Raw genomic sequence first — 23,886 nt, forward strand, 5'->3', positions numbered from 1 at the left:
CCCTCAAAAAAACCAAGACCACATCCCTCTGTTTTTCCTGATTTGTTTCTTTCTGTTAAGTTGAAAATTGTGTAATGAACTTAATGACACTGTTATTCTTTAAAAAAAAAAAAAAGAAAGAAAGAAAGAAAGAAAAGAGGTAGGATTGTGGGCCTAGGATAAAGTTGGAGTGGTTCAACCACACTATAGGATTGAGTCATCCTTGCTCTCCTAGAAGAACTTCATTAGTGATGAATCTTTCATTTAGGATACCATTATACTCTATTTGCTAATATTTGTTCAGCATACTTACAGCATTATTCTTCAGTACTTATACTTGCATCACTGTAAAACTGGTTTTTGTAAATTGGCATGGAATTGTTTACTTATGAAATAGGGATTTCGGATTTTGTTGAGGCCTTTGACAACTTCCCTTGTTTTTTGTTTTTTGTTTTTTTCTTTCACTTTAATGGATCTGTTTAGATCATCTCTTTCATCTAGGTATTCAAGATCTAGGCTTCTTCTTCTTACTTATTCTATCTTCTCTTCCTTCTCTCCTTTCCTCTCTTCTCAGTTCAGTGGGCCAGATTTAGCTGATCTCTGCTTACCAATTCCTGGGAAAGAAATTCTGGCTGAATGGCCCACCTCAGAGGTGTTCGCCTTTGGTCCAATCAGCCAATGGTCAGGGGAGAATCCTGTGATGCAACTAGCTCATAGGTGTGACCTCTGTGGGTCAGGCAGGCAAACAGTCTTAGAGCAGGGAGGTTTTTAAGTAGGCAGATATCTCAAAAGTTGTCTCCTCTGTGCTTGGGTTTAATAATTATTCCATTTTAGATGTTTTCTAATTTACCACTTTCCATTTGCCTTGTTATTAGGTTCTTGTTTCTACTTTTCTTAGATTCATTTTGTTATCCATTTTCAAACTTATTTGATTGTTTAATGTATTAATTTTATGTCTTGTGATCAGAAATTTGTATTTAAATTCAAAATTTCCACTCAGCATAATTTTAGTGTATTCCATAGTTTTGTATGTAGTATCTTCATTATCTTTATATTTTTGTTCTGATGTTGTCCTTGACTCAAATTGTTGCTTTGGAAAGCTTAAAAAAATTTTTTTTTCCATATTGTGAAAGAGGGGCTTACTATTATTATAGGTTATATTTAAATTGTTTATTTATTTATATTTGGCTGTGCTGAGTCTTCTTTGCTTCACGGGCTTTTCTCTAGTTGCAGTGAGCAGGGGCTACTGTTCCTTGCAGTGCGTGGGCTTCTCATTGTGGTGGCTTCTCTTGTTGCAGAGCAAAGGCTGTAGGGCACGCGGGCTTCAGTAGTTGTGGCTCTTGGATTCTAGAGCGCAGACTCACTAGTTGTGGTGCACGGGCTTAATTGCTCCACAGTATGTGGAATCTTCCCTGACCAGGGATCAAACCCATGTCTCCTACATTAGCAGGCAGATTCTTTACCACTGAGCCACCAGGGAAGCCCCTATCAGTTACATTTTGATCGCACTCGTCAGTGTGTGGAGTGTATAATCTGAATGATTTCTACTTTATTATGGTTTTCTTTGTGTTCAAACAAGTGGCCAACTTTTGTAAATGTCCTAAAAGCTCTTTAATAGAATACAAGATCTAAAATTTAGCTGCAGACTTCCCTGGTGGTACAGTGGATAGGAATCTCCCTGCCAGTGCAGTACAGGGAATGTGGTTTCAACCCCTGGTCCGGGAAGATTCCACATGCCACAGAGCGACTAAGCCCATGCACCACAACTGTTGAGTCTGTGCTGTTTAGAGTCTAGGACCTGCAACTACTGAGCCTTAGCTCTAGAGCCCATGCCCTGAAACAAGAGAAGCCACCGCAATGAGAAACTCACACACTGCAATGAAGAGTAGCCCTTACTCGCCGCAACTAGAGAAAGCCTTCCTGCAGCAATGAAGACCTAGGGCAACCCAAAATAAATAAAATACATGGATTTTAAAAAAATTAGTTGCTTTCTTGCTTTATATATTTCTGAGACTTGATTTGTTAGGGAATGAGATGTTAGTGTGTTAGACATGAGAATGTTAGAATCCATGACCACCTTTGGATTTGTAATCTTTCTTCTCCCATATTCTGCCATTCTTTGCTTAAATAATGCTAATACCTAGTGGCTACAGTTCATGACCACTACATGATCTACATCTGTTTTGTAGATCACTCATGTGATCACAGTAAGTGATCCTTTTGGCCCCATTTAATTTTTTTTTTTTCTTTTTTTGCCTCAAATTCAACTATGTTGACATTAATACTGCAAGCCTTACTCTTCCCCTCTCCCTCCTTGGGCTTTAGGACATTCTTTTATTTGTGATCTTTCTGAGTGTCTGTTGCAACTTAATTCTTTTCTCTTTTGCTTATCAGAAATCAGTCTTGGTAAGTAGTAGAAGATATAGGTTTAATTGACCTTTTCCCTCCAGTTACTATTCCCATCTATATTATACAACCAGGTCCTTTTATGTTTCATGTAATCAAGGAAAAAAGATTTACACAGCATTTGCTCTTTTGTGTCCTAACAGCTCTAGATATCTGTGGATCCTCAAGATGTCCGTCTTATTCTTGGCCCTGGGCATTGTTTTATTTATGTTCAGAAGTGTGTACCTGTATTCAGAATTCAGCAGCTACAAAGCACCACTCCTTCAGCCTAGTCCGGCTGCCGGAATGCTGAAGCTTCTCCCTGAGGAACATATCAAGACCCTCTTTACCCACGATGGAATCTGGTGAGACAGCCAGTTATTTCCCCTTGGTCTGACCTCTCCCTCCCTCCTCCTGTGGCTGAGTGTCCTATTGTGCCCACCTTACAGCCAGTTCCCTACCTTTCTGCACCTGTGCTGATTGTGAATGTGATTCCAAACTACAGGCCCAGAAAAGACCTGGGTCTGCAGGGCACAGACTCTGTTCCCTACAACACCCAGCAAAGTCCCTTGTGATTTTGAAGGGCCCGTTTAACCCAAACTACAGGAAAGACGTTGCCTTTCTGTCCCTTTGGCCTCCTCTTCAGGTGGGTGGGACTGAGATGCCACTGTGACTCTCAAGTTTAAAGAAGTTTGGAGAGGGCTTCCCTGGTGGCTCTGTGGTAAAGAATCCGCTTGCCAATGTAGGAGACAAGGGTTTGATCTCTGGTTCTAGAAAGATCCTACATACCGCTGAGCAACTAAGCCTGTGCCACAATTACTGAGCTAGTGCTCTAGAGCCTGTGAGCCACAACTAATGAGCCCATGTGCCTAGAGCCTGTGCTCTGCAACAAGAGAAGCCACCGCAATGAGAAGCCCCTGCACTGCAACTAGAGAGTACCTCCCGCTTGCCGCAACTAGAGAAAGCCCGCACAGCAATGAAGACCCAGCAACAACCAAAAATAAATAAATGAATATTATTTTTTTAAAAAACATAAAGAAGTTTAAGGAATTCCCTGGCAGCCCAGTAGTTAGGACTTGGAGCTTTCACTGCTGAGCCTGGGTTCAATCCCTGATCAGAGAACATTCATGTGGCCTGTGGGATCTTAAGTAGAAGTTTGGTGCAGGAGATGATTTAAGACAGGGGTGGTGTTTTTTTTTTTTTTGGATTACAAAATTTATTTTTTATTATTTAAAACAATTTATTGGAGTATAATGACCTACAATGATGTGTTAGTTTCAGGTATACAGCAAAGTGATTCAGTTATACATGTATATATATTCATTCTTTTTCAGATTCTTTACCCATGTGGGTTATTACAGAATATTGTGTAGATTTCCCTATGCTATACAGTAGGTCTTTGTTGGTTATCTGTTTTATATACAGTAGTGTGTGTATGTTAATCCCAAGTTCCTATCCATCCTCCTGCCACATGTCTGCTTTGGTCACTATAAGTTGGTTTTGAGAGGGGGCCTTCTTATCCCTTCCCCTCGCTGTGTCTTTGGGGATGGCTACTGCTGGGATTCTAGAGTCTCAACCCAACCTGGTTGGTGGTTGTGAGATAGGAGAGTTTCGGGGGAACAGCACGGTGGGTTAGACTTCAAGTGCCTGCCCCACCCACCAGCCCACCCAGTCTGTGATCTTAGTCCTCATCTTGTTTTAGGCTCTTCCCGAAAAACCAGTGCAAATGTGAAGCCTGGATACATCAGGAAAGATATAACTTTGAAAATGCCTATGGCCAGACTGACCTCCCTGCAGTGAAAATGAGGAGACAAGCTGAATTTGAACACTTTCAGAGGAGGTAATGCAGACCACGGGGGTTCTTGGTCCCTGAGGTGGTGTGGAAGCTCTCCCCGCTCTCTCCTGAGGGTGTAGGGCCAAGGAGAGAAGAAAGGCATTCCCACTCTTGCAGGGTCCCTGGAAAGAACTCCTAAGAATAAGCCAAGTACAGAGAACTGGGGAAATAGTCCTTCAGTGAAGATTTATAAAACTTGGAAATTCCCTGGGGGTCTAGTGGTTAGTACTCGGCACTTTCATTGCTGGGGCCTGGGTTTGATCCCTGGTTGGGGAATGAAGAGTCTACAAACTACATTGTGAGGCCAATAACAAGCACACAAACCAAAAAACCCCAAGACACTTGACATGTCTCAAGCATTTCATAATAAAGAAAGAGCAAAGGAAGGAAAAGACTGAAACATCGGTGCAATGTTGGTGGCACAGCCTCCATGCGCCCAGGCCACCAGAGCCTTTAGTCTCACCACGTTGCACTGTCTGATTCATTTATATGTTGAGAATGTACTGTCCCTCTGCTGTGTGTGAAGCCCAGAGTTAAACTTTTGGGATGTGTTGACCAGGATTGTTGGTTGAAAACAGGAGAAATGGATTCTGGCTGGCTTATGTTAAGAGGGAATCTGTAGGAAAGATGTTGGTACTTTCCCATATCCATAGGTGGTAGGATGACCAGGTTGGGAAATCAAGACCCAGGGGAGCACAGAATGGCTGGGCAGGGTTTCCCTTTTTCCCCCCTAGGAATCATTTATGAGTTACAGTGGAAAGCGTACTGTAATAAATAATACCATTTAAGGACTTGAATTCTGGAACAGGCTGGATGGCAAGTTGCTTAACGTCACAGACTTCCCTATCTTCATATGAAAAACTAACAGTGTATTACAGTACAGCAGTAACAGCTTATTACAGTAATAACGGATGGCAAGTTGCTTAACGTCACAGACTTCCCTATCTTCATATGAAAAACTAACAGTGTATTACAGTAGTAACAGCTTATTACAGTAATAACAGTTTATTACTGTAATAGGTTATTTGTAAGAAAACATGCAAAGAGCTAGCAACTCATACAGGGCCTGACGTACAAAAGCACTGCGAAAATATTACCTACTGTTTTGCTTGGTTTATTATTAACATTATCATTCTTATAGTTCTTCTACAGGATACAGTAAGAGGGACTTCCTTGATGATCCAGTGATTAAAACTCCACGGTTCCACTTTAGGGGGCACATGTGTGACCCCTGGTTTGGGAACTAAGACCACATCCTACATGCCGTGCAGTTTATCCAAAAAGAAACAAAACACATAAATAACCTAAATAGTAGATTGTTACCAGTGCTATGGGAGGTTAATTAAAATATCATGGTCGATGGCATAAAGTTTAATGGGACAATGAAAGAAGGTTACTTATTGTCTATCACGATCCCCCATGAAAGAGCATTCCAGAAGGAAGAATTAACAATGTCCAAAGCCAGAGTGGGTTACATGACAGGAAAACAGGCCTTTCCTGATGGCTGCATGACAGGAAAGCAGGCCAGGACCGATGTGGCCTAGCGTGTCAAGGGGAGGCTTGAGGCATGAGCCCAGAGAGGTGACAGCCATGGTAAGCCAGCAGGTGCATTTTGCTTTCTGGGTAATGCAAAGCATTGAACAGTTTTTCTTGATTTGTTTGTAATTTATTTTGGCTGCACTGGGCCTTCTTGCTGCGTGTAGGCATTCTCTGTCTTCGGTGAGCAGGTGTTACTAGTTGCTCTGACTTCTCCTTGCGGTGCCTTCTCGTTGCGGAGCGCGGGCTTCAGAGCACACGGGCGTCAGTAGTTGCAACTCGCAGGCTCAGTAGTTGTGTACAGGGTTAGTTGCACTGCTGCGTGTGGAATCTTCCCGGACCAGAGATCCAACCTGTGTCCCCTGCATTGGCAGGTGGATTCCTAACCACTGTACCACCAGGGAAATCCTTGAACAGTTTTTAAAATTGGCAACTTATTCTATGAGACAGGTGCATGCTAAGTTGCTTCAGTTGTGTCCGACTCTTTGCGACCCCATGGACTGTAGCCTGCTAGGCTCCACTGTCCATGGGATTCTCCAGGCAAGAATACTGGAGTGGGTTGCCATGCCCTCCTCCAGGGGATCTTCCTGACCCAGGGATTGAACCTGTGTCTCTTACATCTCCTGTGTTGGTAGGTTCTTTACCACCAGCAGCCCATTCTATGCGGTACTTTCATATGTAAAATACCACTGTGGCTTTTCTGTGGAGGATAAGCTGGAGGGAAGGTAAAGGGAAGGCAGGGGCATCAGTTGAGGTGCTGGGAAGAAGCTAAACATTTTCTACTGCTGCGGCAATTGTATGTGCCGCTTTGATGACCAGTCCCCAGGCTTTACTGCTCAGTTGACAGCCTAAGTCTTGAATTAAGGAAGGGAAAAAGGGACTCTCGCTCTTGCAGGTTTGATTTCAAGAACGAGCCGCTACCCCAGACTCCATACAAATGGAAGACTCCCCCGAAGACGGAAGAGCAGCAGAAGGGAGTGTTGGTGGTCAGGAAGCCAGTGCAGCGTGCAGGGGATCCTGGCTGGGGTTTGAGCCCTGGGCCCCCATGGCTGTGCGGGGAGCGTGGGGCTCAGTGGTTAACCTGCTGCCAAGGGAGGCAGACCGACTGCATCCTCCATGTCTCAGATAGGCGACCTTGGGCAAGCAGTTTAACTTCCTCTGTGGGGGCCATAGGTACAGGGTGGAATGGTGATAGCGCCTCAGGTTGACGTTTAGCGCTGAAGAATTGATGCTTTTGAACTGTGGTGTTGGAGAAGACTCTTGAGAGTCCCTTGGACTGCGAGGAGATCCAACCAGTCCATTCTGAAGGAGATCAGCCCTGGGATTTCTTTGGAGGGAATGATGCTAAAGCTGAAACTCCAGTACTTTGGCCACCTCATGTGAAGAGTTGACTCATTGGAAAAGGCTCTGATGCTGGGAGGGATTGGGGGCAGGAGAAGGGGACGACAGAGGATGAGATGGCTGGATGGCATCACTGACTCGATGGACGTGAGTCTGAGTGAACTCCGGGAGTTGGTGATGGACAGGGGGAGGCCTGGCGTGCTGCGATTCATGGGGTCGCAAAGAGTCGGACACGACTGAGCGACTGAACTGAACTGACTGAAGGTGATCCATGAAAGGCCTGAACAACCTCAGTGAAATTATAGGGTAGTAAAGGAGATAAGAAAAAGATGTAAATAAACCTATGACATGGTAAGCTCTGGCACATGCAGAATGTGTACCCTGGCCCTGGGCCCCTGTAATACCCTCTGCCTGCCTCCTGCCGGGAAAGCCTGCTATTTGCCTCCTGGTCTCTGTTTGTCACTGTCTGTGAGGTCCCTGTGCTCAGGGACTGTTAGCTCCTGGCACAGAGCAGGGCTATTAGGCATCTGTTAGCGGATGGTGGGAGGGGAAACACGTAAGACGGCTCCATCTCTGTCTGGGATGGCACAGAGCTGCAGAGAGAGAGAGAAGTCACAGAGCCCTCAGGAGAGGGCCCCAGGTGCGCACAGTGCATAGTGGGGGAAGGGAGAGCAGAAAGGGAGCTTTGAAGAGATCGGAGCCAGTAAGATGGGGACAGGAAGGGATAAGAGGAGGTACTAGTTGGGAGTGTGGGCTCATCTGGAGGAATCTGGGCAGAAGGAGTCACAGAAGGGACAGATTCCAAACAGGAATGGCCAAGGACTGGCTGTGTTCTCACCTTCCCCTCCTTCGCCTGTTTGAAATGCCCAGCTCTCTTGGGATTATACCTGGCAATCCAGGTATGAACAAAAATGACCCGATAATGATAACTGACATGAACTGGGTCTAAGGCCAGTAAGGAAGTAGCTGGGTGGGGAGACTCAGTGCAGGGCAAGGCACTGAGTCAGGCACAAAGGTCAGTCTGGTCTAAATAACATCTCTCACTGAGCTTATAGGACTATAGAGGAGTATAGAGTGTGTCCTCCCCTGGGGTCAAGTGGCTACTCTCTGAGTTATAGCCTCCCTGCACCGCCATTATCTGGGTGCATGGAACCCAGCATTGAGTGCACATGGGCAGTCTGTGGCCTGGGGAGTGTTTTCAGCAAATTGCATGGGACTCAAGAGTTCCATCCCCAGCTCAATGATAATAGTAGTCAGAGGGAGGGATGTGGTAGGGTTTAGGAGGGAGGTCTGAGAATTAAAAAAAGAACATTCAGGAAGAAGGTGACATTCAAGCTGGCCTGCCCTCTTTTACTGAACTGATAACCTTGTGTTCTAGTTATTGGGGTTTGGCTCTGGGTTCTCACCCTTCCCAGAAAGTGACTTTACTGATATCTTTGTCCTGGGTTTAGCACAAGGCTGGGCAAGTCAAGGAAGGAATGAATAAGAGGCAAGGGGTGATGTGTGACTCCAGACTGAGCTCTGGGTGTGGCTCATTCCTTGAGGGAAGAAAAGTAATTTGGAGGAAGAAGCTTCAGGCATTAAATAACAAAGGGGAAAGAGCTCCCTTCATTTATTTAGTCAAAAAAGCAAGATGCAGAGGGTTTGTACAGTGTGTTACATTTGTGTTTAAACAAGGAGGGGGTGTTTCTGTGATTGTGTGTGTGCGGAGACATGTTTATATATATTGAAGGGAGGAGGATGAACAGTGATGGTGTTTAACAGTGGGCTTTTGATAGTAGCTTGTAGCATGTGCTAATTTCTGTGGTTCAATAGTCACACTGTGGCTGATTTCAAGCCATGGACAAGATATCACTAGATTCCAGTTATAAGATATCTCCACCATTCAGATACAATAGATGAAAATAAGCTCCAGAGCAGAGATAATAGGAAGATGTAGTAAAATAATTAGGAAGTGGTGAGTTTTGACTGCTTTTCAGCTGTGTCCCATAATTTAATTTTTGTTAATGACTGCGTTTAAAAGCTGGCTTGCAAAATTCCTGAAAATTCAACAGTTGACTGCACTGTGTGGGTGCAGGCTGGCTCTCCCACACCACTGTTACACATGAATATCAATGGCTCGCTGTCCCTTTGTGGTGGGCAAGTGATTTTGCCTCCCAAGCCCTTTTCACACACAGTTTCCAAGCTTCCTGATGGACAGTGGGCTGGGCCAAGTCACTGAGTTACCCGCCTTCAGTGGCCGGTATGCTGGCTACCAATTTAGGGGTATCCAAGAGGCCCAACTTGGACACGACTGAGCGACTTCACTTTCACTTTTCACTTTCATACGTTGGAGAAGGAAATGGCAACCCACGCCAGTGTTCTTGCCTGGAGAATCCCAGGGATGGGGGAGCCTGGTGGGCTGCCGTCTATGGGGTCGCACAGAGTCGGACACGACTGAAGCGACTTAGCAGCAGCAGCAGCAGCAGCAGCAAGAGGCTCAACTCTGGGAAAAGTTTTCTGCTATTCAGTCCCCTCAGAAAGAAAGATCCTGCTTAAGGCCAATGGTGTCCTTCTCCTCACCCAAGTCCTTCAAGGGCTCGTTTCCCCCTCCAGTCTGAGGGATTCCCCACGCCCCCAACCTCAGTTGTAATCACACTCTGGATAAACTACTCTCAGATGCACAAACTCCATTTGCTGTCTCACCGTTCCTTTCCACACTGCTGACAGTCCAGTGGCTTCTTGCTGGAAGGAGGCAGGTCTGGAACTTGTGGGATGGATAGGACTCAGCCCTGGGTTTTTAATGTGTCAATACAGGCGTAAGCCAAGCTATCAGAATGTGGGTACTGCATTCCAGTAGATATCAGCTGAGTGGGACCAGCCAACTCTCAGGCCGGGAGCCTGGACAAAGACACTGTAAGGGCCTACCCAGATCCTCCTAGCCCTGTTCGTAGCAAAACACACCAATTAACAAACATTGCTTCCACATTCTCTGTTTCACACACTCTCTTCCTCTGAGTTTCATTTGTCATCTTCAGGCTAGAAACCTGTTTCTCTCAGCTCAGCAAGTACAAACTTGTCTGGCCAAGGTCAGGTTCCCCAAAGACTTTCTGTCCCAGCACACCGAGGGGAATAGGGGACTCTACAGCTCTTTGGTAACAGCAAGTAGAGATTTTTCTGGGGGTGTTGTGGGGGAGCTGGGTAATAGAAAAGATGTTATTCCATATAATTTTTATATCGTTACACAGATAAGCACACATAATCACATACTTATGTGTGTGCATACATATATAAATATATACTACTGGGGTTTTGTATATATATATATTTATTTTTTTATTTTTAGTTGCACTGGATCTTTGTCGCTTTGTGCGGGCTTTCTCTAGTTGCAGTTCAGTTCATTTCAGTTCAGTTGCTCAGTCCTGTCTGACTCTGCAACCACATGGACTGCAGCATGCCAGGCCTCCCTGTCCATCACCAGCTCCCAGAGCTTACTCAAACTCATGTCCATCGAGTTGGTGATGCCATCCAACTATCTCATCCTCTGTCATCCCCTTCTCCTCCTGCCTTCAATCTTTCCCAGCATTAAGGTCTTTTCCGTTGAGTCATTTCTTCGCATCAGGTGGCCAAAGTATTGGAGTTTCAGCTTCAGCATCAGTTCTTCCAATGAATATTCAGGACTGATTTCCTTTAGGATGGATTGGTTAGATCTCCTAGCAGTTCAAGGGACTCTCAAGAGTCTTCTCCAACACCACAGTTCAAAAGCATCATTCTTCAGTGCTCAGCTTTCTTCATGGTCCAACTCTTAACATGCATACATGACTACTGGAAAAACCATAGCTTTGACTATATGGACCTTTGTCAGCAAAGTAATGTCTCTGCTTTTTAATATGCTGTCTAGGTTGGTCATAACTTTTCTTCCAAGGAGCAAGCATCTTTTAATTTCATGGCTGCAGTCACTATCTGCAGTGATTTTGGAGCCCAAGAGAAGAAAGTCTGTCACTGTTTCCATTGTTTCCCCATCTATTTGCCATGAAATGATGGGACCATATGCCATGATCTTCGTTTCTTGCATGTAGAGTTGTAAGCCAACTTTTTCACTCTCCTCTTTCACTTTCATCAAGAGGCTCCTTAGTTCTTCACTTTCTGCCATAAGGGTGGTGTCATCTGCATATCTGAGGTTATTGATATTTCTCCCAGAAATCTTGATTCCAGCTTGTGCTTCCAGACCAGTGTTTCTCATGATGTACTCTGCATATAAATTGAATAATCAGGGTGACAATATACATCCTTGACGTATTCCTTTCCCAATTTGGAACCAGTCCATTCCATGTCCAGTTCTAGCTATTGCTGCTTAACCTGCATACAGATTTCTCAGGAGGCAAGTAAGGTGGTCTAATATTCCCATCTCTTGAAGAATTTTCCAGTTTGTTGTGATCCACACAGTCAAAAGCTTTGGCATAGTTAATAAAGCAGAAGTAGATGTTTTTCTGGAACTCCCTTGCTTTTTCTGTGATCCAATGGCTGTTGACAATTTAATCTCTGGTTCCTCTGCCTTTTCTAAATCCAGCTTGAACATCTGGTAGTTCTCTGTTTACGTACTGTTGAAGCCTGGCTTGGAGAATTTTGAGCATTACTCTGCTAATGTGTGAGATGAGTGCAATTGTGCTGTAGTTTGAACTTGCTTTGGCATTGCCTTTGGATTGGAATGAAAACTGACCTTTTCCAGTCCTGTGGCCACTGCTGAGTTTTCCAGATTTGCTAGTAGCAGTGAGTGGGGGCTACTCTTGGTTGCGGTGGGCACACTGCAGTGGCTTCTCTTGTCGCAGAGCACAGGCTCTAGGTGCCCGGACTTCATCAGTTGCAGCTCTAGGGCTTAGTTGTATATTTTTAATGTAATTAGTACCATAAGAACAAATCACTCTGAAATTTGCTTTTTCCTTCAATGAGTTTTTTTCCATTTTAAACAGGAAGTTTATTTAAATGATAAGATTTTTTGACTTCCCTGATGGTCCAGTGGTTAAAAATCTGTCTGCCAGTGCAGGGGGCATGCATTCGATCCCTGGTCTAGGTAGCTTCCACATGCCACGGGGCAACTAAGCCCAGGCGCCATAATGCAGCAAAGACCCAGCACAGCCATAAATAAATAAAAACAAACAACAAGATGTTTGACTTGGTGGGAAACTATCCAAGATTCATTTCTTTTCTAGTAATTCATCCTTCCTTAAATACAGATTGCTCTACCTGTAACAGCTGTGTGTAAAAGAATTATAAAATTATCCTTGGTTTTACGACGATAAATGAAAAACATTTAAATTCTCCAATAGAGGGACTTCCCTGGTGGTCCAGTAGTTAAGAATCCACCTTGCAATGCAGGGGACATGAGTTTAATCCCTGGTGAGGGAACTAAGATCCTACATGCTGCAGAGAAGCTAAGCTCGCTTGCCGCAACTACTGAGCCGTGCACCGCAACTAGAGAGTCCCTGTTCATGCGCCACAACAAAGATCCTGCATGACAAACTAAGACCTGACGCAACCAAATCAATGAAATTTAACAAATAAAATTCTCCAATAGATCAAAGTATGCAACGACTTTTATCTTGTGTTAAACTTCAAAAGCAAAATAGCGTACTGAATATAAAGACAAGAGCTGAGTGAGCCTGTTGCTAATGGAGAAAGGGATATTTTCACATAACCAGTATTCCCCCATCCCATCTCCATTTGATGTTGATCAAAACATACTATTGGCTATTTAGTTTAAAAAATTCAACACGGGGGAATTCCTTGGGTGGTCCAGTGGTTAGGGCTTCATACTTCCACTAAAGTGGCCTAGGTGCCATCTCTGGTAGGGGAACTAAGATCCCACAATCCCCTCATTTCAACAATAAACAAACAAGCAAACAAATAAATATGCATGTCCACACACACGAGGAATGGGGAAGGGGAAAATGAAAGAATAAAGAAAACAATACTGTAGTGATCAGGAGGTGATAGAACCAAATTGGAGTTTTTCTGATTTCTGCAATGGCTCCTTGGTCTGGAGGAACAAAGCAGCAGGTTTCCTTTCTAGTGGACAGCCCCTGTCTGCTACTGGGACGCTTCAGTGGCATCTCCAGCCTCTATGTCCAGCTGTGTGTGTCTTTCTCATTGATTGGCTGCCCATCAAATCAGAGTCTGATCTGCCTCGTGGGCAAACCCTGCCAGTCACATAAACTTCCACTGGTTTGCTGAGTGGTGTGTGCCTCTTCATCTCAAACGGCCCGCCGCCTTCAAACCCTGTGATTGCCAGTTCTCAGTTTTGACTCCTTCCTTGGGATTTTTGTGGGTCAGCTCTGAGTCTCCTGTTGCTGCTTCACAAAAGAGGAAGGGAGAAGCACCAGGAGACTCTGATATGTTTTTAAGAGTTATCTATACATCTAGTTTGTTCTTTTTAATTGCTATACAGCTATGAGTATGAATGCATTGAATTTTATTAAGCCATTCCCCTATTGAAAGAGACTCCGATTTTTATAAAATTTTTATGATTACAATTTCATAATTTATAATATTACATTGCACTTCCATTCTTTCCTTCATTTATTAAGATGTGTATAAGGATGTTCATTTCAGACAGTGCTGAAACAAACCTCCTTATATGCATGTCCTATTGTTGACAACTGCAGGTTTCTCCCCCTACCTATAGCATCTGAATTGCTCGACCACAGGATATGCTGATTTCTGCTTTTAGTAAATATGGCCAGATTGCCTTCAAGAGGACCTACATTAATTGACACTTTCATGAAGAGTCGGTAAATGTAGTGCCTTATTTATATATATGCTTGCGGGCTAAGTTGCTTCAGTCATGTCTGACTCTTTGTGACCCTATGGACTGTAGCCCACTAGGCGCCTCTGTCCATAGGATTCTCTAGGCAAGAATACTGGAGTGGGTTGCCGTTCCCTCCTTCGGGGGATCTTCCCAGCCCAGGGATGGAACCCATGTCTCTTAAGTCTCATGCATTGGCAGGCGGGTTCTTTACCACTAGCGCCACCTGTGATGCCTGTTTATATATATACCCTCTACCTAATCAACACTCGTTATTATCAAATTTTAAAACTTCAAGGAAAAGGTGCTGGGTTTTATTTATTCATTTGACTCACCATCTCCATAATGTGCCTGCTCAGTAGTTGCTACTTTCGAGTTTAGTTACCCCACGGCATGGGTTCTTAGTTCCCTGACTAGGGATTGAACCCATATCCTCTGCAGATTCTTAACCACTGGACCATCAGGGAAGTCCTCTTTTTTTTAATTAATTAATTTAGGGCTGTGCTGGGACTTTGTTGCTTTGTGTGGGGTTTTCTCTAGTTACGGCTAGTGCGGGCTACTCTTTGTTGCAATGCACGGGTGGCTTCTCATGTTGCGTAGTTGTGACATGCAGGTTCAGACAGGTTCAGCAGTTGCGGCTCACAGGTTCAGTTGCCCCGCAGCATGTGGAATCTTCCCAGACCGGGGATGGACCTTCTGTTCCCTGTGTTGGTCGGCAGATTCTTATCTACTGCACCACCAGGGGAGCCTGCCTTGTTGTTTTCTTCAAGTTTCATTTCTGTGACTAATATTGAAGCTGAATGTGTTCCATATATTTACTGGCCATTTGTATTTCTTCTTCTGTTAATTACCTATTTCTGTCTCTTTCACCTTTTAAATTTTGGCTTTTTCATGTTCTCATAAATACTTAAGTAGTCTAATCTTTCTTCCAGGTAATCTCGATGATTTCCATGTTTAAGTGGATCCCTGAAGCCTCCATTTCAACTGTATTACCTTAGTCCCTCAAATAGTCAATATCACTGGGTTGTCCTATATCCTTGACTGAAGGTTGTGTTATGTCCTTGACAACAAAACCATCTGAAAATTGTCATTGTGTTTGCTCTGAACATATTGAGACATCATCAACTCCGAGATAAAGTTTGTTACGTATTTTATTTTGTAGTTCAGTGTCAGGAAATTTGACCCCATTCAGTTGATCTGCTTTGCCCTTTTGATAATAAATCCAGCACATTGATTGTCAATTACTTTGTACCCTGGCTACCAGGAAATTTGATGTGACTTTGGTATTTCCAAAAAAAACTGGCTTGACTGATATGACCTAATCATTTTTTTCTTTTTCATTGGTTGTGATTTTTTTTTAATTTTTAAAAAACTTATTTATTTTGGCTGTGCTGGGTCTTCGTGGCTGCACGTGGGCTTTCTCTGGTTGTCGAGGGCAGGGGATATGCTCTCTAGTTGCAGCGCACAGGCTTTTCATCGTGGTTTTTCTTGTTGTGAAGCGCAGGCTCTAGGTGCGTGGGCTCAGTAGTTGCGGCACAGGGGCTTAGTTGCTCCAAGGCATGTGGGATTTTCCCGGATCAGGGATGGAAAATGTGTCCCCCTGCATTGGCAGGTGGTTTTTTTGGGACCCTGTGGACTGTAGCCAACCAGGCACCTCTGTTCATGAAGTTCTCCAGGCCTGAGCAGGTTGCCATTTCCTCCTCCGAGGGATCTTCCCAACCCTGGGATGGAAAGGATAAATAAACGTTCTTACTCTGGGTGTTGTTGGAATTTATGCCTGGAACTGCTGTACTTGCCTGGTGGCCATGACAGAAGAAAGTCTTCAGGCAAAGCTGACACCATCAAGGGGTAACTAGCAGGTATTCAACCTAGAAATTTGGCTATCTCACCAGAAGACTAACCAAACTGGTCACACGGATCACAGCGCTGCCTAACTCAGTGAAACTATGAGCCACGCCGTGCAGGGTCACCCAAGATGGATGGGTCATGGTGGAGAGTTCCGACAAAATGTGGTCCACTGGAGAAGGGAAAGGTAAGACATTTTAGCATTCGTGCCTTGAGAACCCCATGAACAGTATGAAAAGGCAAAAAGATATGACACTGAAAGATGAACCCCCCAGGTTGGTAGGTGTCCAATATGCTACTGGAAAAGAGCAGAGAAATGGCTCCAGAAGGAATGAAGAGGCTGAGCCAAAGCAGAAACAGTCCCAGTTGTGGATATAACTAGTGGTGAAAGTAAAGTCCAATTGCTATAAAGAACAATATTGCATAGGAACCTGGAACGTTAGGTCCATGAATCAAGGTAAACTGGACGTAGTCAAACAGGAGATAGCAAGAGTGAACATTGACATTTTAGCAATCAGTGAACTAAAATGGACAGGAATGGGCGAAAATAATTCAGATGACCATTATATCTACTACCGTGGGCAAGAATCCCTTAAAAGAAATGGAGTAGCTCTCATAGACAACAAAAGAGAAATGTAGTACTTGGTTGCCATCTCAAAAATGAGAGAATGATCTCTGTTTGTTTCCAAGGCAAACCAATCAATATCACAGCAATCCAAGTCTATGCCCCAACCACTAATGCTGAAGAAGCTGAAGTTAAACAGTTCTATGAAGACCTACAAGACCTTCTAGAATTAACACCCCCCAAAAATGTCCTTTTCATCATAGGGGACTGGAATTTGAAAGTAGGATACCTGGATAACAGGCAAAGTCAACAGATATCTAGAGTAACAGGCAGGTTTGGCTTTGGCGTACAAAATGAACCAGGGCAAAGACTAACAGAGTTGAAGATGTAGCTCAGATCATGAACTCCTTATTGCAAAATTCAGACTTCAATAGAAGAAAGTAGGGAAAACCACTAGCCCTGTTCAGATATGACCTAAATCAAATCCCTTACAATTATGCAGTGGAAGTGACAGATTCAAGGGATTAGATCTGACAGGGTGCCTGAAGAACTGTGGATGGAGTTTCACAACGCTGTACAGGAGGCAGTGATCAAAATCATCTCCAAGAAAAAAGAAATGCAAAAAGGCAAAATGGTTGTCTGAGAAGGCCTTACAAATAGCTAAGAAAAGATGAGAAGTGAAAGGCAAAGGAGAAAAGAAAAGATACACCCATCTGAATGCACAGTTCTAAAGAATAGCAAGGAGAGATAAGAAAGCCTTCTTAAGTGAACAATGCAAAGAAATAGAGAAAAACAATAGAATGGGAAAGACTAGAGATCCCTTCAAGAAAATTAGAGATACCAAAGGAACATTTCATGCAAAGATGGGCACAATAAAGGACAGAAATGGGTATGGACCTAACAGAAGCAGAAGATATTAAGAAGAGGTGGCAAGAACACACAGAAGAAATATACAAAAAAGATCTTCATGACCTAGATAACCACGATGGTGTGATCATTTACCTAGAGTCAGACACCTTGAGAGTGTGAAGTCAAGTGGGCCTTAGGAAGCATCACTACAAACAAAGCTAATGGAGGTGATGGAATTCCAGTTGAGCTATTTCAAATCCTAAAAGATGATGCTTTGAAAGTGCTGCACTCAGTGTGCCAGCAAATTTGGAAAACTCAGCAGTGGCCACAGGACTGGAAAAGGTCAGTTTTCATTCCAGTCCCAAATAAGGGCAATGTCAAAGAATGTTTAAATTACCGTACAACTGCACGCATTTCACATGCTAGCAAAGTAATGTTCAAAATTCTTCAAGCTAGGCTTCAACAGTATGTGAACTGAGAACTACCAGATGTACAAACTGAATTTAGAAAAGGCAGGAGAACCAGACATCAAATTGCCAATATCTGTTGGATCATAGAAAAAGCAAGAGAATTCCAGAAAAACATCTACTTCTGCTTCATTGAGTATACTAAAGCCTTTGACTGTGTGGATCACAACAAACTGTGGAAAATTCTGAAAGAGATGGGAATACCACACCACCTTGCCTGCTTCCCAAGAAACTTGTATGCAGGCCAAGAAGCAACAATTAGAACTGGACATGGAACAATGGATTGGTTCCAAATTGGGAAAGGAGTATGTCAAGGCCGTATATTACCACCCTGTTTATTTAACTTATAGGCAGAGTATATCATGCAAAATGAAGCACAAGCTGAAATCAAGATTGCTGGGAGAAGTACCAATAACCTCAGATAGGCATATGACACCACCCTAATGGCAGAAAGCCAGGAGGAATTAAAGAGCCTCTTGATGAAGGTGAAAGAGAAGAGAGAAAAAGTTGCTTTAAAACTTAACATTCAAAAAACTAAGATCATAGCATCTAGTCCCATCACTTAATGGCAAATAGATGGGGAAACAATGGAAACAGTGACAGACTTTCTTTTCTTGGGCTCCAAAATCACTGCAGATAGTGATTGCAGCCATGAAATTAAAAGATGCTTGCTCCTTGGAAGAAAAGTTATGACCAACCTAGACAGCATATTAAAAAGCAGAGACATCACTTTGCCAACAAAGGTCTGTTTAGTCAAAGCTATGGTTTTTCCAGCAGTCATGTATGGATGTGAGAGTTGGACTATAAAGAAAGCTGAGCACCAAAGAATTGATGCTTTTGAACTGTGGTGTGGAGAAGACTCTTGAGAGTCCCTTGGACTGCAAGAAGATCTAACCAATCCATCCTAAAGGAAATCAGTCCTGAATATTCATTGGAAGGACTGATGCTGAAGCTGAAGCTCCAATACTTCGGCCACCTGATGCGAAGAGCTGACTCATTGGAAAAGACCTTGATGCTGGGAGAGATTGAAGCAGGAGGAGAAGGGCATAACAGAGGGTGAGATGGTTGGATGGCATCACCAACTCGATGGACATGAGTGTGAGCAAGCTCCGGGAAATGATGAAGCACAGGAGGCCTGGTGTGCTGCAGTCCATGGCGTCGCAAAGAGTCAGACACAACTGAGTGACTGAAAACAACAACAGCAACAGAAGACCCCTGTCTGCTGATGGTCCTGTCTTCACTTCACGAAATACACACCAGGTAACAATGAAGAAAGGAGCTTGAAAGAGCAGCAGTGTGGGAAAAAAAGAAGTAGTAGGCCTATCTACATGTTCCCTCATACCATACAAGGGAAGGGTGTTCCCATTCTGGGCCTGAGAAGGGAGGATGTTTCATGTGGACGGTCCCTCTCACTCAGCTCCCTCTGTCCCCTCAATTCTATCCCCTTTTCCCTCTTGCCTCCAAGACACACAGTCCAGTGCATCCCAGCCCCTTCCTGAGAAACTTCAGCCCTGGACAAAGGAAAGGCAGGTTCTGCTCCTTCCAGTCCTGAGGCAGGGAGCGTCAGCACTCCCCCTATATCCCCTGCACATCCTCTCTGCCCTCATGGACCTTCCCTTCCACACCGACAGTTCTTTACCTCACACACCTGCACCCTCCCACTGAGACCCACTCTGCTGTGGAAGCGTGCTGGCCTCCTGGGGCAGGCCAAAAATGGGCAGAGGTTGGGAATGAACAGCTCTGGGGGTGGCCCTCAGTTGATGGTGGGTAGAAGTTAGTGACACCCCACTCCAGTACTCTTGCCTGGAAAATCCCATGGACACAGGAGCCTGGTAGGCTGCAGTCCATGGGGTCGCTAAGAGTCAGTCACGACTGAGCAACTTCACTTTCACTTTTCACTTTCATGCATTGGAGAAGGAAATGGCAACCCACTCCAGTGTTCTTGCCTGGAGAATCCCAGGGACGGGGGAGCCTGGTGGGCTGCCGTCTATGGGGTCGCACAGAGTTGGACATGACTGAAGCGACTTAGCAGCAGCAGCAGGAGTTAGTGGATAAATACCCCAGCTGTCTCATTCGTGGTTAGGAGAACTCTGAGACAGGTTCTGTTCAGGACTGAACCCAACTGCCCGCAGCAGCCCCATGAGCTCATAGTTCACCCTTGTGGGCTTCCTCCCCTCACCCTGCCTCTGCCTACGCTTCTTAGAATTGTCACCCAATAACACTATGTCCTCAAAAGCTGTTCGGCGTCTGCTTCCTGGAGAACTCAAGTTCTTTGTTCTGTTTTATTTATTTTTATTTTATTTTTAATATTTGTATTTATTTATTTGGCTGAGTGGAGTCTTAGTTGCCACATGTGGGATTCTTTTTTTTTTTTTTTTTTTTAGTAGCAGCATTCCCTGCTGCTGCTGCTGCTGCGTCGCTTCAGTTGTGTCTGACTCTGTGCAACCCCATAGACGGCAGCCCACCGGGCTCCCCTGTCCCTGGGATTCTCCAGGCAAGAACACTGGAGTGGGTTGCCATTTCCTTCTCCAATGCATGAAAGTGAAAAGTGAAAGTGAAGTCTCTCAGTCGTGTCTGACTCTTCGTGACCCCATGGACTGCAGCCTACCAGGCTCCATGGGATTTTCCAGGCAAGAGTACTGGAGAGGGTTGCCATTGCCTTCTCTGACCAGGCATCAAACCCAGACCCCTTGCCTGCATTGGTAATGAGGAGTCTTAGCCACTGGACCACCAGCTAAGTCCCTGTTCTGTTTTTGAAAAATACCCAGACATTTCAGGATGTGGTCAAATAATTGTCAGTCATATTCCCCTCTGTGCAGTCTTTGATGAAATTAGGGTCATAGAGTGTGGTCTGACAGAGTGAGAACAAGAAGTGGGTTCCCCAGTTTTCTCACACTCTACTAGCTTTTACTGCTAGTATGGAGTCTCCTGTTCTTTTCTTTTCCTTTTTTTTTTTTTTTTTTAATTTAAAAGCATTTAAAAAAAGTCAAATACTATGTGTACACTGTTTCAAGGCAAATGATACTAAAAGGCCTAACCCCGCTCCCTACTCCCAGTCCTACTCCTCAGAGGCCACTATCCTCATCTAACATTTCGAGCTGTTTCCTCTGGAATTACCACCATATTTCTAAGTAAAATGCTTATACCGTTAACTCCAAATTTCTCAACATTAGACATTATCCATTTTACTTGTTATAGTAGATGAACATAGTTCAGTTCTTGATTTCTCCTCTTGTACACTTTCACACTCTGCATAATTTTCGGTTAATTCAACATTTAATATTTCCATTTTATGACTGAATGACTGTGCCTCCCAGTTAAGCCATATGTTGTTGTTTATTGTTCAGTCGCTAAGTCATGTCAGACTCTTTGTGACCCCGTGGACTGCTCTCCTGTCCTTCACTAACTCCTAGAGTTTGCTTAGATTTGCGTCTGTCGAGTCGGTGATGCTGTCTAACCATCTCATCCTCTGTCATCCCCTTCTCCTCCTGCCTTCAATCTTTCCCAGCATCAAGGTCTTTTCCAGTGAGTCAGCTCCTCACATCAGATGACCAAAGTATTGGAGCTTCAGCATCACTCCTTCCAATGAATATTCAGGGTTGATTTCCTTTAGGATGGACTGGTTTGATTTCATCCTTGCAGTCCAAGAGATTCTCAACAGTCTTCTCCAGCACCACAGTTTGAAAGAATCAATTCTTCAGCTCTCAGCCTTCTTTATGTTTGAACTCTCACATCTGTACATGACTACAGGAAAAAGTGTGTGTGTGTGTGTGTGTGTACGCGTGCACACGTGCGCTTAGTCACTCAGTCATGTCTGACTCTTTGTGACCCCATGGACTGTAGCCCACCCAGCTCCTCTGTCCATGGGGATTCTCCAGGCAAGAATACTGGAGTGAGTTGCCATGCCCTCCTTCAAGGGATTGAATGTTAAGCTTTAAGCCAGCTTTTTCACTCTTCTGATCTTTCACCTTCATCAAGAGAGTCTGTAGTTTCTCTTCACTTTCTGCCTTTATAGTGGTATCATCTGCTTATCTGAGGTTGTTGTACTATAATTACATTTCCTTTCTTACATTTCCTTTTGTATGTAATGCTTCGGTTTGCCCGGAATTAACTGTCTCATTCTTTCATTTGTTTAGTTTTCTTTCTATTTACTACTAATTCTACTACTACTTCCTCCTTTCTTAATCCTATTTGTGGTTGAGAATATTTCTTTTATACCAAAGGTAACATTCTATATGGGCTGCCCTGGTTTCTCAGGAGTCTTCCCTGGTGGCTCAGACGGTAAAGAATCAGCCTGCAATGCAGGAGATCTGGGTTTGATCCTTGGGTTGGGAAGGTCCCTTGGAGAAGGAAATGGGGAACCATTCCAATATTCTTGCCTGGAGAATGCCATGGACAGTGGAGCCTGGCTGGCTACAGTCCTTGGGGTTGCAAAAAGTCAGACACAACTGAGGACCTAACACACACACACACACACACAGCCCTCTATACAGATGTGTTTCCTTGCTGACTCAGCGATAAAGAATCCTCATGCAATGCAGGAGACCCGGGTTCTGTCCATGGATTGGGAAGATCCCCTGGAGAAGGAAATGGCAGCCCACTCCAGTATTCTTGCTTGGGAAATCCCATGGAGAGAGGAGCCTGGTGGGCTACAGTCCATGAAGTCACAAAGGAGTCAGACATGACTTAGGGGCTAAACAACAACAATATCCTTCTATACATATACAAGTTTCCCTTGCTCTCTGAATGTAGACAGTTTCTATGAAATTTTTCATAAAATGAAATGGTGTAAAGCGAAGAAACAATTACCTCTGGACGCATCTTGCTAATGGAATGCACAAAATAAATTGAGATAAAGCACAGATGCCAAAGCTACAGTAGCTTGATGCTGAGATCCTGCGTGTAGTTCCCAGGAAAGGAGCCTAGTGGTGCCACTCTTACTGCCTGGGATGCCTGCTGCCTCAGTAATTTTTGTTGTTCAGTCACACAGTCCTTTCTGACTCTTTGCGACCCCATGGACTGCAGCATGCCAGGCCTCCCTGTCCCTCACCATCTCCTGAAGTTTGCCCAAGTTTGTGTTCATTGGATTGGTGATGATGCCTCAGTAAGAGCTGCAGATGCTGAGTGCTATCGTATTATTATTCTGCCATGCTTGGTGGCGTGTGGAATTTTAGTTCCCCAACTAGGGGTTGAACCTGGACCATCGGCAGTTTGAGAGCGCTAACTAGTGGACCACCAAGGAATTCCCTTTCACTGTTTTTTTTTTGTTTTGTTTTGTTTTGGCTGTGTTGGTTCTTCATTGCTACATGGGCTTTTCTCTAGTTGCGGTGAGCGGGAGCTACTCTCTACATGCAGTGCGTGGGGTTCTCACTGCGGTGGCATGGGCTCTAGGGAGTGTGAACTCAGTAGTTGGGGCACATGGGCTTAGTTGCCCTATGGCATGGGGACCAGGTGTTAAATGCGAGCCCCCTGCACTGACAGGCAGATTCTTTACCCCCAGGAAAGTCCTGCTAGTTGTGGTTTTGATTTTGAATGTGCTTTGTTGTAATCTGCTTCAATTCTTTGTAGAGTTAGAGGTTGGAGAGAGGAGCAGGAATAAAGGGGTGAGAGAATGGAGGGCCGATTGGGACCATCTATGAATGATTCCTCCCCATTGGCAGCACAAAGCTCTGGGTACAGACATCACTTTAAGAACTAACCAGGGACAGGTGTCAAGGCAGCTGCTAATGGTTTTGTTTCCCTACAGAGAAGGGCTGCCTCGCCCACCGCCCCTGCTGGCTCAGGCCAACCTCCCCTTTGGGTACCCAGTCCACGGGGTGGAGGTGATGCCCCTGCACACAATTCCCATCCCAGGTAGGTACCTCTCCATTCAGAAGACCAAAACAACTTTCTTCTTATTCCTTCTCAAGCGAAAGGTGGGAGCAATGCTGTGTATCCAGCACAGTGCACAAAGCTTGACATGACTTCATTTAATGTTGGTCTCACTCTTTCCATCACTGGGAATCACCCTTAGTAGCTGTGACCTCCATGGGGATCTGAGATTATATAGAAGAGGACAGAAACCTAGGTGCCTTGAGGAACCTTAGGGAGTAGTGGGCTGCTCGGTGTCCTCCAGCATCAAAGCATGAGCCCGCCTCCACGGAGTGCATAGGAAAAGAATGTCTATGCCAATGGCACCCCACTCCAGTACTCTTGCCTGGAAAATCCCATGGACGGAGGAGCCTGGTAGGCTGCAGTCCATGGGGCCGCTAAGAGTCAGACACGACTGAGCGACTTCACTTTCACTTTTCACTTTCATGCACTG

At 44.5% G+C, this 23,886-nt stretch overlaps 1 protein-coding gene across 1 annotated transcript in view; it reads left to right on the forward strand.

Moving 5' to 3' along the window:
• B4GALNT2 (beta-1,4-N-acetyl-galactosaminyltransferase 2 (SID blood group)) overlaps nt 1-23,886 on the forward strand; it is a 76,242-nt gene that overhangs the window by 34,091 nt on the left and 18,265 nt on the right. Inside the window, exons 2-4 of the mRNA XM_055576128.1 lie at nt 2,529-2,729; nt 4,067-4,204; nt 23,329-23,435. Coding sequence (XP_055432103.1) covers nt 2,554-2,729; nt 4,067-4,204; nt 23,329-23,435 — 421 coding nt within the window. The 5' untranslated portion in view covers nt 2,529-2,553. The remainder of the gene's footprint in view (nt 1-2,528; nt 2,730-4,066; nt 4,205-23,328; nt 23,436-23,886) is intronic.

This window comes from Bubalus kerabau, chromosome 4 (genome assembly GCF_029407905.1).
Source record: "Bubalus kerabau isolate K-KA32 ecotype Philippines breed swamp buffalo chromosome 4, PCC_UOA_SB_1v2, whole genome shotgun sequence".
NCBI classification, from domain to species: Eukaryota; Metazoa; Chordata; class Mammalia; order Artiodactyla; family Bovidae; genus Bubalus; species Bubalus kerabau.